The sequence below is a fragment of the Neofelis nebulosa genome, chromosome 2 (genome assembly GCF_028018385.1).
Source record: "Neofelis nebulosa isolate mNeoNeb1 chromosome 2, mNeoNeb1.pri, whole genome shotgun sequence".
Taxonomy (NCBI): domain Eukaryota; kingdom Metazoa; phylum Chordata; class Mammalia; order Carnivora; family Felidae; genus Neofelis; species Neofelis nebulosa.
Window position 1 is genome coordinate 60,186,719 of NC_080783.1, and position 14,420 is coordinate 60,201,138.

General features: G+C 41.9%; 1 protein-coding gene and 1 long non-coding RNA gene across 5 annotated transcripts in view; one reads left to right on the forward strand and one right to left on the reverse strand.

The window, feature by feature from the left end:
- LOC131502795 (uncharacterized) overlaps positions 1 to 14,420 on the forward strand; it is a 70,888-nt gene that overhangs the window by 46,728 nt on the left and 9,740 nt on the right. The window lies entirely within an intron of this gene.
- Positions 10,570 to 14,420, reverse strand: part of MAP3K20 (mitogen-activated protein kinase kinase kinase 20) — a 192,455-nt gene continuing 188,604 nt past the window's right edge. For all 3 annotated transcript variants that reach the window (XM_058713740.1, XM_058713750.1, XM_058713730.1), the window contains exon 20: positions 10,570 to 12,616. In XM_058713740.1, coding sequence (XP_058569723.1) covers positions 11,916 to 12,616 — 701 coding nt within the window. In that variant the 3' untranslated portion in view covers positions 10,570 to 11,915. The remainder of the gene's footprint in view (positions 12,617 to 14,420) is intronic.

Here is a 14,420-nt window from a genome sequence, read left to right on the forward strand (position 1 = left end):
GATCTCTATCAGCCAACCATTTGCTTTCTTTCCTTTCCCCTGTTCTTGGGCAGCCAGGAGTGTCCGAGGAATATCACACATATCCCGCCTGGGGGAGGTGGGGAGTGCTGTTAGCCTGTACTTTGCCCTCAGCTTGCCCCATGCTCCCTCATCATTAGTGTCAAATATATTTACAGTTTTTAAAAAGTCAGTCGCGGGGCGCCTGGGTGGCGCAGTCGGTTAAGCGTCCGACTACAGCCAGGTCACGATCTCGCGGTCCGTGAGTTTGAGCCCCGCGTCGGGCTCTGGGCTGATGGCTCGGAGCCTGGAGCCTGTTTCCGATTCTGTGTCTCCCTCTCTCTCTGCCCCTCCCCCGTTCATGCTCTGTCTCTCTCTGTCCCAAAAATAAATAAAAAACGTTGAAAAAAAAAATTTAAAAATAAAAAGTCAGTCGCACTTAGGTGACCCAGCTAGGCAAGGACTGACAAGCCTTCCGGGGCCAGGGGAGGGAGGGAAGGAGGGGGTGGAGTCTAGGAAAGAAGATAGGTGTAAGAAGCTAGCCTTGCCTCTGTCACCATCTTGCTGTGGTCCTGGGCACTCGAGTTTAGTAACAGTGTATGGAGGATCTAAGTTCTGGGCTCTTGGGATGAATAAGTCATAGTCCCTATCTTAAGTAGTTCACAGCTTTCTTTATATTTCAGGGCCTTGTGCCTTTCATCTGAAAATTAGTTAACCTAAATCAGTGTTCCTCAGACTTTAGGAAATATATGGTCTTCTTTTAAAAGTAAAAGAATTTGGGGGTGGTGGTGCACCTGGCTGGCTCAGACAGTTAAGCATCTGATTTCAGCTCAGGTCATGATCTTACGGTATGTGAGTTCGAGCCCTGCCGGCTTTGGATTCCGTGTCTCCCTCTCTTTCTGCCGTCCCCCCAGTCACACTCTCTGTCTGTCTCTCTCAGAAATAAATAAACATTAAAAAAAAAAAAAAAAAAGAATTAGGGGGCCTAGCTGGCTCAGTTGGAAGAGCATGCTACTCTTGATCTCAGGGCCGTGAATTCCAGCCCCACGTTGGGTGTAGAGATTACTTAAATGAATAAATAAATAAAAAATTTTAAAAAAGAAAAGAATTAATGAAATTCTAAAAACTAAATTACTATTAAATTATTAAAAGGAGAATTAAGAATTATTAAATTTAATAAATTATTTTGGTGATAATGGTACTTAAATAACACCACCACCTGAGGAAACATAAACTCCTTGCATTATGCAGTAATTGTCATTCAACTGTACAACCCAATCTAATTTATAAGCTAAAAATCAAACTTGACCCCATTAACTGGGTATAAAGAATGATAGTTTTTGAAGTAAAGTTGCTGGTTCCGTCATGAATGTAGTGCCTTCAGTACCTTAATCCTGTTTCCATTTTTCTCTGTTCAAACCACCAGGAAATCAAACTGCTGTATACAGTGCATTTTGGCATAAATGTGGTTCATGTGTGTCATTAGGTTTCCCTTTATGGTTTGCTCACCAAAATGAATGTTGATGCTGTTTGGCATTAAGAAAAACACAGACCCAAACACCAAAATTGCATGACAGTACATAGGTTTGAGGCGTCCGTGCAGATGATCCCAAATCTGCTCCTATATTTCTTAGATTATTCTTAGACTACAAACACAAAAGTTAAGATTTCTTAAAGAACGTGTGTCCTTTACAATATATCTGACCCCAGTTTGGGGGACATGTGTTGTCTTTCCTACCCCTCAAATCCTAAAAACTCTATTCCTACTCTTAGGAAGTTTGTCCTTGATGTTACTTGTAGTACATGCTCAATTAAATATTGGTTTGAATTGATTACACTTTGGTATATAAAGTTATCCAATCTGTGAAATAATAGAAAATATATATTGGTGTCTGACCCTGATTGCTGGAACAGAGCTCCTAAAACCCTTGTAATTTCCTAAGTGAGAAGAGCACATAGGAGCATCTTTTGTTCTAATATTTTGTTTTGACTTTGGTTCCTGACGCTAGGCTCCTAAATCCCTTGCAATTTACTGGGTAATAGGAATGTCTGTTCTAATGAGGAGACTCTTGTTGGGCTCCTGGATGGGGGGCTGGTCACAAGAAAGACCACGTCTTGATTAGAACTTGGAATTTTCAGCCCCATCACTCATTTTCCAGAGAGGAGAAAAGGGCTGGAAATGGAGCTAGTAATTGATCATGCCTGCATAATCAAGCCTCCATAAAAATCCTAATGGTATGGGGTTTGGAGAACTTGGTGGGTTGGTGAACAGATGGAGGTGCTGGGAGGGTGGTGCACCCAAAGAGGGCATGGAAGCTGGGTGCCCCTTCCCACATACCTTGTTCTACACATCTCTTCTATTTGGATGTTCATCTGTATTCTTTATCATATCCTTTTTTAATAAACTGGTAAATAATAAGTAAAGCTGTTTTCCCGTGTTCAGCGATTGCTCTCGCAAATTACTGAACCCAAGGATGCAGCCTGGGAACCTCTGATTTATAGCTGGTCAGAAGCACAGGTGACAATGTGGACTTGTGATTGGCATCTGAAGTGGAGGGAGCAATTTTGTGGGCTGAGCCCTTAACCTGTGGGATCTGCAGGGAGATAGTGTCAGAATTGAGTTAAATTGTAGGACACCCAGCTGGATTTGCAGAATTGTTCAGTATGGGCAAAAAGCCCCACGTATCTAGTGTCAGAAGTTTTATCAGTGCAGTAGTCATGGGAGAGTAAAGGAGAGAGGAGTGTAGTTTTCCTACTCACAGTCCAGCCTTGTTTACAAAGCAGAAATTTTTATTTGCAGTTTTCTTGGTATAGTTTATAAATGCCATATAAAAATACTTATTAAATTCAGCCAATTAGTTGGAATATGCCCTTCTAGTACACTGTATAGATTAGATAGTAGAGGATGAAAGTGTGCTGGAAAGTATGCCTATACCCTGTTCTAAGAGAAGTTATTATGGCTATAGACCTTACATCCTGGATGGCCTTGTTTTCTGTCCTGTGCCATTCTCGCACTTCATGGGCCACAGGACCAGGGAGGGCACCCAGGCAACCTGGGGTCTGCTGAGCAGAGCAACCTGTGACTTCTTTCGTCTGTCTCAAAAACATGAGCTGGGCCAAGCTGGTTCTCTCTCTTCTGGGGACTTTGAAACAAGGAATATGGATGGAATTTACCAGTTAAAGTTAGGAACTATAGCTGAAAGTTCATGAGGGGGCATCAGCAATGGGAAGCCTTGTTGGTGCAGACTGAAATACAGGAGAGCAGCAAACATCAGATGTTGGTGGCATGGAAAGCAGCAGCCAAGTAGGGGTAGCTGAGTCACATTAATCGTAGAGTGTGGGGGCAAGGATCCAGTGACCACAGGCCCTTAGAGCCACCTTGAATTCTGAGCAGCCCTCCTCCAGCACCAATCTTTGTGGGGTCTTACCCTGTTGCAGTGCCACTTCTTGAATTACCTTTGGCAAATAGCTAACCTCTCTATGCCTCAGTTTCCTCAACTGTAAAATGGAGATCATGATAGACTCTACCTCCTAGGCTTGATTAGGAAGATTAATGAGGGAGGGCTTAGTACCAGCCTGGGCACATAGTGATTAGTCAATAAACGTTAACTCTAATCATAATTATTTCTTCCGTGATATATTTTATATTATATGAAAATAAATTTAATTGTGTCTAGCTAGAATGTGACTCTGTTTCTTATAATGAGACCTCAGTAAAACAAGGAGATGGTGTTATTTTCCTTTGAGTTTGCCTGGAACTTCATCTGTGTTGGTCAGAAGTATGGGATTTCTGAAAATTGACCATCTGGCATGGGAGCTCTCATTTTAGTAAACTCATTTTGATTCTTTGATAAAATAAGATGGCTCAAATTTAAGGCTAGGTCATTATTGAGTGTTTTATATTAAATGCAGAACTAGTGATTTTTAGATTTTTTTTTAAAGAAAAAGACAAAGAATAATTAGGTAAGCTAAGTCCTGAGAACTCAAAAATTCAGAGGCGCAGTTGCCCCAGGCAAAGATAAAATGTGGAGAGTCAGAGAAAGGGGAGGCCGTGGGGTGAAAGAACTGGCAAAGTGGGGAATTATTCCTGTCCTGCAGGATAAATGATCTCTTTTCCATTTCATACTTCCATCTTTTTCTTTCCAAGTTTCTAATTTAGTCTATAGGAAATTTCCCCTACCTCTGAGAGGTGTTTCTGAATTTATAATGGAACTCACAGAGAAGGGAGGGCCAATGCCTGACATACAGTGGGACCTCAGCAAATGTTTGCTTGACCAAATTGAGCATTAAAATGTACTCTGCAGACTTTATTAAAAATACTTGTTCCAGAAAACAAATGCTCCCCCTAAAGCACCAGAGGAAACCAACACAAGGCCTGATGAAAGAGGAAATATAATTGCCTTGATGTTTTTAAGAAGCATTTAGTCATAGCTACTAATCCACAAAGACTCTCCCGGTTTCTATGGAGACTTAAGAAAGCCCAACTGTACCAAAATAAAATAAGTGTTAACCTATAGCTGCCAGACCTCAGGAACACCAGTTTTATGTATGATTAAACATTTTGCGAAGCACGGGCTTCCATGAGGACAGTGTAGAGGAGAGCTGCAATGGGGTGGCCTTGAGCTCCGCCTTGGCCTGTAGCAGGCCGAGGTGCTGGGCAGGTGCGTCACTCCTATGGGCTTTGGTTTCTTCATCTGTAAAGTGAGGGTACTGAACTTCTGGAGACGGTCTTCATGATGCCTTCCTGCTCTAACACTCAGTTGAAGTAGCTTGGGTTTGAAATTTAGATTGTGGGAAAATGCAAAAGAGGTAGAAAAGGCAAAGCTCAGAGGAGGTGGCAAACCACAATTGGGGAGTACAGTGATTTTTCTAGTGCCTGTGGGAGCCAGTTACAAGGTGACTCAGAGACTCTTACCTGGTATTCACACCCTTGGGTTGTCCCCTCCCATACTGATAGGGCTACCCTGTGTGAACAGTAAGATAGGATGGGAAGTGACCGTGACCGTGTGTGATTTCTGATGCTGTCACAAAAGACATTGTGGTTTTCACTTCCTTGATTCTGTTTCTCTGGGGGAATCTAGCCACCATGTCACGAGGATACTTGAGTATGTGAAACTATACACATGAGAAGGGACTGAGGCCTCCTGCCAACACCCAGCACCACCTGAGAGAACCTTCTGGGCAGCAGACCCTCCAGCCCCAGTCAAGCCTTCAGATGAATGTAGCCCCAGTGAACATCTTGACTAACACTTCATCAGAAACCCAAGCCAGAATCAGCCAGCTAAACCATTCCTGAATTCCTGAACCACAGAAACTATGTGAGATAACAAATGTTTATTCTTATTTTAAGCCACTAAATGTTTTGTGATGAATTACTCCACAGCAATACATAGCAGTTGCAATGCCTGTGTGAACAATATAGTTGTTGATATAGAATGTTTTTATAACATGCACTGGTTATTTCACCATCATTCCTTAATTTATTCACTCATTAAAAACTTTATTGAGAACCTATTGTGTGCCAGGCACTGTACCGGGTGGTGAAATTCAGGAAAAAATGCAGTTTCCTGTCGTGGAGCAGCTCATAATCTGGGAAGATGGGGACTGGGTGGGTGGTGGCAAACCATAGATGCTTATAACAGATGCCACTTTGGTATCCCTGCTTTAGTATTGCATTTTCCATTTCTACCGGTGTTTTGAGTACATCAACTTCGGCTGTGACTTCAGTGGTTGAAGAGAATGCTCATCAGTTACTGCCAAATGACAGTTTTTGGTTTTAATAGGAGTGATCAATACCATCAACTCCCCCTTTAAATGCTAATGAATGCTTTAACACAGCAGATGTAGACATACAGTACACTGCAGATTAAAATTAGGCACAAAATTAAATTGCTTACACATAGCAAGGAGCCAGTTTGGACATCTTGATAATCAGCCACAACCAGCTGACAGATCTTGAATTGTCCCTGCACCAACGTCAAGCCTCCCCCAGGCTCAGCCAGAGCAGGAATCATCTGGCTCAGGAATGTGCCTGGTACCTTTGGGTATGAGAAAGGAAAACTGCCAGGTCAGACTTTCAGTAAAGCTTTATGTACGTTTAGGAGCAGTCGCAGCTGCACTGGGGAGGGCACTAGGATTAGAAACAGTTGCTAGTCATTAAAAAGAACTTTGGGCTTCTGGAAAGGAAAGCCTTATAGTGAGACTATAAGTGTCTAAAAAGACAATGTCTATATGTGAATGTCTTGAACACACATAGTATTTCTAGTCTCTTTTCTTCCTGTGACAAGCATTTATTGAGAGCCTGTGTTTATAGTGCTATACTCTAGAGATTCAAAGTGGAAAATCATACAGTTCACTATGATACAAAGAGCTGTTTCTTGGGAAAAATAGTCTGACTTTTCCCTGGGGGACTTGACTTAGTCACAATTTGCTGTCAGTGATAAGCCCCAAATTTAATCAGTGCCTCTGAGTTCTCAGGGGCCAACTCCCATTGGCAAAGCTCACAAAAGGCTGATGTATAAAGTCAGAATGGCAAGTATTTTAACGCTAGAAATGCAACTCTAAAGTGGATTGGAGACTCTTGGTAAGGTCACTTAATGAGAAGATTAGAGCAAGAATTTAGATGATTTATTATTTAGGCTAGGCTAAATTAATTAATGCTAGGCTCATTTGCTAGGCTCATTAATTAATGTATTCATTCAGCAAATAGACTGAGTACCAACTCTGTGGGATACACTGGTCGTCGAGATAGGCACGGTTCCTTGCCTTCAGAGATCTGATAGCCTAGTAGGACATACAGATAACTAAATTTGGGGACAATTATAACAATGGGGAATACATATGATTGAGTAACCAAAAGGTTCTCATGAGGGAAGGAAGGCCTTACCCAGGCCTGGGGATCTTGGAAGGTGTCCTGGAGGCAGTGATGTCTTAGCAGAGAGCTGAAGGATGACCTAGCCACACAGTGCCAAGGAAGCTGGATGGAGGGATTACCAGTTTTGAAGACCAGAAGGAACATGGCAGCAATTCAGTGTGGCTAGAGCATGGTGTTTGATTGCCGTGGGGAGAGGCAAATGGGGATACAGAAGAACGGGACCATATGACTGTCTCCACAGCAGATTCATATTTCTCCAACTGAGTGGATTCTCATGTCTGTTTGGAAAGGGTTCTGCTGGACAATATTGTCCTCCTTAAGGGGTCTCCGTGCATGACTGCATAGATTGTGCCCAGCATGAAGGCCTGGCGTGGATAGTATGGCTAACCTTTTACTTTATGGGTCACCTCATCTTGGGCTTCCAAGATTGACCACCCCTGGTTGTCTCCAAACCTGTCTCCAAACCTATACCCTGACCCTCCCTCCACCTCTAGAAGGTTCATGCTGTCTTTGGATTGCCTCGTACTTCCAGTCTGATTTGCAAACATGTTCTTCAGATCTGGGAGATATTGCAGCATTTGTGGCCATTCCACTGATTACATCTCAGAGGTTAGTCTTGCTTTCCTGTTGACACATTCTTGGGTATCCCTGCACTGTTCTCACAGAGGACCTTTGGGGGAGTGGGTTTGAAGGGTTGAGTATTAGTGCTAGGGAGTGAGTGATGAAAGGCCTGCAAGAGGAGTACCGAATGGGGAAAATTGTTGGAAATGTGGAGGGAGAAGCAGGATGTCCCCTGGATCTTGAAGCCTGAGTGGGATTTCTCTAGTGGTAAGGGAAGGATCTGGACACCTGGGGGACTGTTGAGGATATGGATCATTGGTTCTGGAGAGTTAATCTTGATTTTGGTTTTGCATGAATGAACTATGAGGGCATGAGTCTTCTTCATTCTTTAACCCTCTTGATTTGGCCATGCATTATTTGGTAAGCTCATTCGTCAAAGGAAAAGGGCAATTGAGTAAAAAGTCACTGGTGCCGGCTCCGCTGAAGTCTGGACAAGTTTGACCGTGGATCTGGCATTTCTTCCACCTCTGGAATCTTAGAAACCAGTTTCAGTAATAGCAAATAGAGGTAAGCCCAGGGCTTATGCTCTGACTTCCCCAGGGCATCCTGGCCTACCTAGAGCCTCTCAGATCTGGTGGTGGCAAGAGATTTTATAAGCCTCCTAAGTACAGTGTCTATAATTTAAAATTTCAGTAATGCTATGTCCTGAACAAGTTGGCACAACCAAATCGTGGCATCCTATAACTGAGCAGTTTCTGAGAGCCAAAATTTTGGAAGCATGCCGTATCTGTACCAGCTTGTTGAGGCAAATTGATAGATTATGGAGAATGTACTTATAAAGTAGCTGTTACTTCTCTAATGGAAAAATCTCCGTGAAGTCAGAATGCCCAGAGCTGTGTCCAGGATGTTCTGGCTCTGCTACTTCGTACTACTGGACATTTTGATTTCCCTAGGACATCTGACTCTATATGGATGAAATATTTTTATCAAAACTATATAATTATTAAGATTTTTTTTCAAGAAAGAATTGCATGAAGTGAATGTCATTGTCAATTTAATTTCCTGATTTTCTATCCAACATAATAAAATTGCCCCTTTTTTTTTTTTTAATTTTTGAGAGAGAGAGAGAGAGAGAGAGAGAGAGAGAGAGAGAGACAGAGTGCAAGGAGGGGAGGGGCAGAGAGAGAGAGGGAGACACAAAACCTGGAATAGGCTCGAGGCTTTGAGCTGTCAGCGCAGAGCCTGATGCAGGGCTCGAACTCGGGAATAACGAGATCATTCCCATCTTCCGGACGCTTAACTGACTGACCCACCCAGGTGCCCCGCCTCTCATTTTTATATTAAATTTCTTATTGTATCATTTTTTTCCCCATGGGATCAGTTCTTTTCAATTTAAATTTTACATTGAAGGTTTTATATATCAAAAGTTGTTTTGTTGAAATTTTACCAGTTATCACTTGTGCCACTGTGGGTATTCTTTTGTGGCAATTGTTTCTTAATCTAATTTTCCCAGGTTCGATTTTACCATTCTCAATTTCACTGTGAATAGTTTTAAATACTGCAGTTTAATTGTTATTATTCTTATGAACTATATTCATTATTAACTGGTTGAAAACAATTGTTAGTTTATATTTATTTCTAAAATGAGTCCCTGATAAATAATCTCCAGTTTTCCTTTACAGATTTGGGATTATTTGATTATTCAGACTATTTCTATAGAATTGCTAATTCAGTGACTTTGCAGAGAGCAAAATATCTTGCTTTGTTTGGGCTGAGCCTAGAATAATGACTACCTGTATGGTAGCAACCGACATAGATTCAGCAGTTCCAGATCCTGTCAAAAACCTCCTTAATGACACTAAATCGCCACATTTAGAGATGCCCAACTCAAGATGTATTTTCTTAATTTGTTTCTACTGGAATTTTTTCTCTTAAAATATCCTTTTTTTTTTTTTTTTTTTTTTTTAATTCAGCCTCTTGTAAGTTCTATAATTTCTCATTGTTGGCAACTGATTTAGTTGGATGGAAAAAAAAATTCTATTAATCCTTGCTCTGTTCTTATTTCATCTTTCAACCTGGCAAGCAACTCTTGGTGAATAAGCATCATTAGAAAAAAAGAAAGAAAGAAAGAAAGAACATCCAACTCTTATTATTTCTTTACAACCAAGAATCAGATTCTAGATATTGTTGTTTTCGTTTTGACTGGGAGCATTGATGCTAACAAGTATTTTTTCCAAGAGGTATTACAAAGTGGTCAGTTTTGTGTGCTCTTGGAATAACGAATTTGCAATCAGCTACTACACTAAATAGGGCTGAGGTCATTAAGTCATTTCACTACCAGCCTGGATTCTCTAACCCATAGCCCAGGAAAGCAAGAAGTAGAGAAAATAGACTGTAACAAGCAATCATTCGTGTAACACTTTTTAAACTAGAGTCTTAAATAATTCTTCAAAATGCCCATTTTGGTTAGTAATTAAAGCCATACTTTGTGTTCCTTTCAGACTGACTTAGTTAAGACTCTGTTCTGTGTTTAGCCACTTACCCAAAAATTCTCATCAGAGAAATTTATTGCTTATTTGGAAGCAGCATGCCATTAAGGTAGCATACTTTCTATTAGTCCATTTTTCTTTAAATTTAAACTCAAAGGGCATGGGGAAAATAATTGAAAACAGACTGTAGTAGCTATCAGATTTGTGAGAAAAGATCACAGTGGAGCTTACAACCTTAGAGATGTTGGTTATCCATGATGGAAAAGAACACCTTGCTCTCTGATTTTACCATTCTCCATTGCTTTTGCTTATAAATGCAGGTGGCAAACAATACAACTTACAACATTGAATTGTTGCATCAACGTTTAGGTCACAGCTTCCCTTGTAAATAAAGGTCATTTCCTATAACTTTGACTTTATTGCCTCCCAAAAATGGTTTCCTCCACCAGGCCCCAGGCACTGTGTTAGAGCAGATCCGCTTCTCTGGGAATATAAGCATGTCCTTGATGACTGGTTTCTATTAAGAGAGAACTCAACCCCATAGAATTACCAGTGTGGCATTTGAATTTCTACACAGCACTGAGAATCCTGTGCAGGCAAAGGACACTGGATATTCAGGGTTAGTGAATGTTGAACAGAATCTCAGAATGTATTGGAATGTAACATTTATTTATTTGACATAAAAGTTTATGTCCTCCTGACTTTCTGAATTGTAAACAATGAAGAATTTCCCAAGTTGGATCTCACGATTCCTGTCCTAAACGGCAGGCAGTTTCCTCCCACCTGTACCGGTTACCTCTTTTCCCCCAGCTGCTTAGAGCTTTCTTGCTTCAAGGATGGTATTTACTGGCTGGTGCTAACAAAGATGTTGGTAATTTTAAATTTCTTTGGCTTGTGGCTTGTGACGTTATTATCCCACTCTGTGTCTGTTTTCTTTCAGATTTTAGATTTCTGACATTCCAGGGGGTCTTTGTGGACTTTTTTTTCCCTCTTTGCTTCTCCTTTAGTAAAATGTAGAAAATAATATTCAAAAGCAGTCCCTGGGAGCTTTGGAAAAGTAGTAACCACAAATCTCCTAGGCAGTTTAGATCTTTGGTTTCAGATGAGTCTTAATGAAGGAGATATGCATCATAATCAAGATTAAGTTCAATAATAACCTCTTTTATTGCCTAAAAATGACAAGCCAAATTACTTCAGCTCTGACCAGGATAAGAATCCAAATACCTTACTAAAATAAATACGAACCAGCAGTGTCAGGATGCGGGTAAGGCAAGTGAGGCCCTTGCCTAGGGCACAAAATTTAAGGAGGCCTCAAGAAAAACAACCAAAAACTCCCAACATCTCAGTAATCAAGATAAATGATATTTTAATGCAGTATTTTTTAAATTAATGCAAAAATTCATGATGAACAAAATATCAAAGTTTTAAAATAGGATCTACAGTAACAGTGCCTTACCAAGCCATACCGGGGTCTAAGACAAGAGGGAAAGTCAGTAATACTGATCCTATATTTATGTAGAATTTTGATTTGTTTATCACAGAATTTTTGCATTAATTTTCATTTATTTAAATATTGCATTAGAATGTTATGTATCTTGATTGCCGAGCTTCCTGGTACCCCCTTAACTTTTGCACCCAAGACAAGTGCCCCACTGAACCTCACCCTAGCCCAGGCCCTGCTAACCAGAATGGTGGTGGTTAGGGAAATGAGGTGGCATATCCCCTCCTGTCAAAATGTTAATTTGGGGTGTGGGGATGCAGGTATGTATAGTTATGTTGAAGTCTAGTTATCATCCTTGGCAGCCAACATCCATCATTTTAGCTATGGTTTGGCTGTAGTCTCAATTAGAAGGCATTTCCTAAATCCAAAATTGGAAAAGTTGTCTTTTTGTTAATTCCGTCTGAAGGTATTATCAAAATCCATTACATCTTAAAAAAGAAAAAAAGAAAAGGAAAAAAAAACCTGCTTAAGAAAACTTCTCTAGTTCAGTTCATCAAAAGTTTCTCCTTCCCCGGTAGTTTCCTCTGGCTCTTTCCCTGTTAGTCTTGGCAGGAGAGGGCCTGTGAGGTTTCTTTCGGTATTCCACTTTTGTCCATCCTCCTTCGCTGACTCTGCTCTCCTCTTCACTGGCTCTTGAGTCTGTCTCTGTGTGCAGAGGCATCCCCGGTATGGTCCTGGACCGGTGGCAGTCATTTGAACTTCTCTTAAAGTCAGGCGACTGGTGAGTATTGAGTGCTGACTGAGAAACCCCATAGAATTTTCCAGAATATCTTTCTCTTGAAGGAGTGGAATGCTGACTGTTCCCACTGTACCTTCCCCTAGGAGAAGAATTGAGTGATGCACTACCACGATCATATTTGTTTTTGCTTCTCTCTGAGTACCGACCCCTCTCTAAAGAGTTGTCACTTGGAAGACTGGAAAAGCCACTGTCCCTGGAGTTGAGATGCAGAGAAGAGAAGTTTTTGGTCAGTCCATACTGAGTAGGAGAGGAGCTTCTGGATTGGTTTATAGGTGTAATCTGTTGATACTTAATGGGCACCTGGGTCCGCCTTACGGCAGCAGCATAGGAATCCTGGTCGTTGAAATATGGGAAGAACTGTGACCCCAGAATAGGATTGCTCTGAGAACGTTGTAAAGAAGTATCGGATGCAATCTGCCGCATCCTCAGAGTATCCAGCCACTGGCGATCAGCACCTGCAGAGGAAATGGAAATGAGCATCTTTTAAGCCACTGTAAAGCTGCAGGTCTAATTCATAAGACTGCCTTGAGATAATTCAAGCCTGTTCGGATGCTTCAATCTTTACCATTCAGAGAAGTTCTAGGCTAGGTATAAGGACATTTCCTTTATTATTAGAAACACTTTTTAAAAAATAAGGGTGATTGCACTTACTGAGTATATGTTATATGCTTGGCATTGTTCCATAGGCTTTAATTACATGACCTTATTTAATCCTCTCAATAATCTTCTCAGGTAAGTACTAATAATCTTATTCTGTAAACAAGGAGACTGCAGCTTGGGAGGCTAGGTAACTTGCCCAAGGTCACTCAGCTAATCCAGGTCTTTCTGCATCTAAAACCCATCTTTTTCCCACTTAGCCATGTTGTCACTTCTAGAGATTGCTATTGGTGTGTTTTGAATGGTAAGGGCATGTTCAGTAAATGAAAGGCTTTTTGCCACCAGGCACTTTTAAATCCTCGAGAACCCTCAGTGCAGATAAAAGAAATTGGGTTCCAGCCGGTTGAGACAGCTAGGGATTGCTTGGAAGAAAGACTGTTCACATCTCCAGAGGAGAGATTCTGAGGTCCAGGAATAAGAAATGGTTTGTTTTTGTTTTTGTTTTTAATCCATGAAAAATGAAGCTTCACAGCAAACAGGAAGAGAAGTTAAGGTAAAAAAAATGGTGAATTAACAGGAACCATTTGGTAAGCTCTATTTCAGTGAATAAGTAAGTCCCTCCCTCCTTGGGTCTTTTCTGCCTCCCCCAGGGCCTGAACCATATTGCCCACATTCTTGAGTTCCCTGTAGCCCTCCCTGGGCTGTTCTTGCCATGAGTTCTGGAGAGGAATAGAAGCCCGCTCACTCCTGACTCCCAGCAAGCAGCCTCCCTCCCTGCCCTGCACAGGTTGACCTGCTGTGTCCAGACACTCCTCACAGCTTCACCCAACCGCAGTGCCTTCTTGCCTTCCCCTTGATTTCTCTGAAATTTTAGCTTCTGACAGAGCCCTGATTTTGTCCTGCATCCAACCCCCTGCTGGAGCCATGCACAGTGGGGGACGCTGACCACCTTCTGGCTCTAGTGGCAGACTTTGATTGGCCTGAGCCAGATGCAGTGATATCATGTTTAGGACTGGACAAGTTGCTCAGTTCTGGCCAAGGCAACTGGAGAGGTGGTCTGCTGGCGGCATGTAGGCAGGTCTTTCTCACCCCTGGACAGGAGAGCAGGGAAGGCATCGGCCTTTTGTGGCCTCTGCACGTTGCCGTATCTTTGTGTGGCGACAGTAAATGTGGCAGAGCTAGGCGGTGGGCAAAGGCACATACTAAGATGGCAGAGCAGAAGGAAGGAGAGGTTTGTTCCTGGTCCTCAACATGAGTGAGCCAGCTTCTCTCACTGGGCCTGAGCCCAGCCGCCTTCTGGACTTCTTCAGTCCAGAAGATAACTATTTTATTACAGCTGAAACCCGTGTTTCAGAGCTTTTGCATGCCAAGGTTGCTGGTCCCTCCTCCCAGTTTTTGATTCATCAGGTCTGGGGTTGGGCTTGAGAATTTGCATTTCTAACAAGTTCCCATTGATCCTGAGGCTACTGTTCCTGGGACTGCACTTTGGTCCATTTGGGAGGAAGACAGTTGAAGTTGGATTTTCTGTTACTTGCAGCTAAAATATATATCCTAATTGGTCCAGGTGGCGTCCTCTGAGTTTTCACAGCAAAAGGGAAAAAGAAATACAAGGAAGAAGGAAGGGGGAGGCAAACTAGCTAAAACTGAAGTGAGCCATGGGGG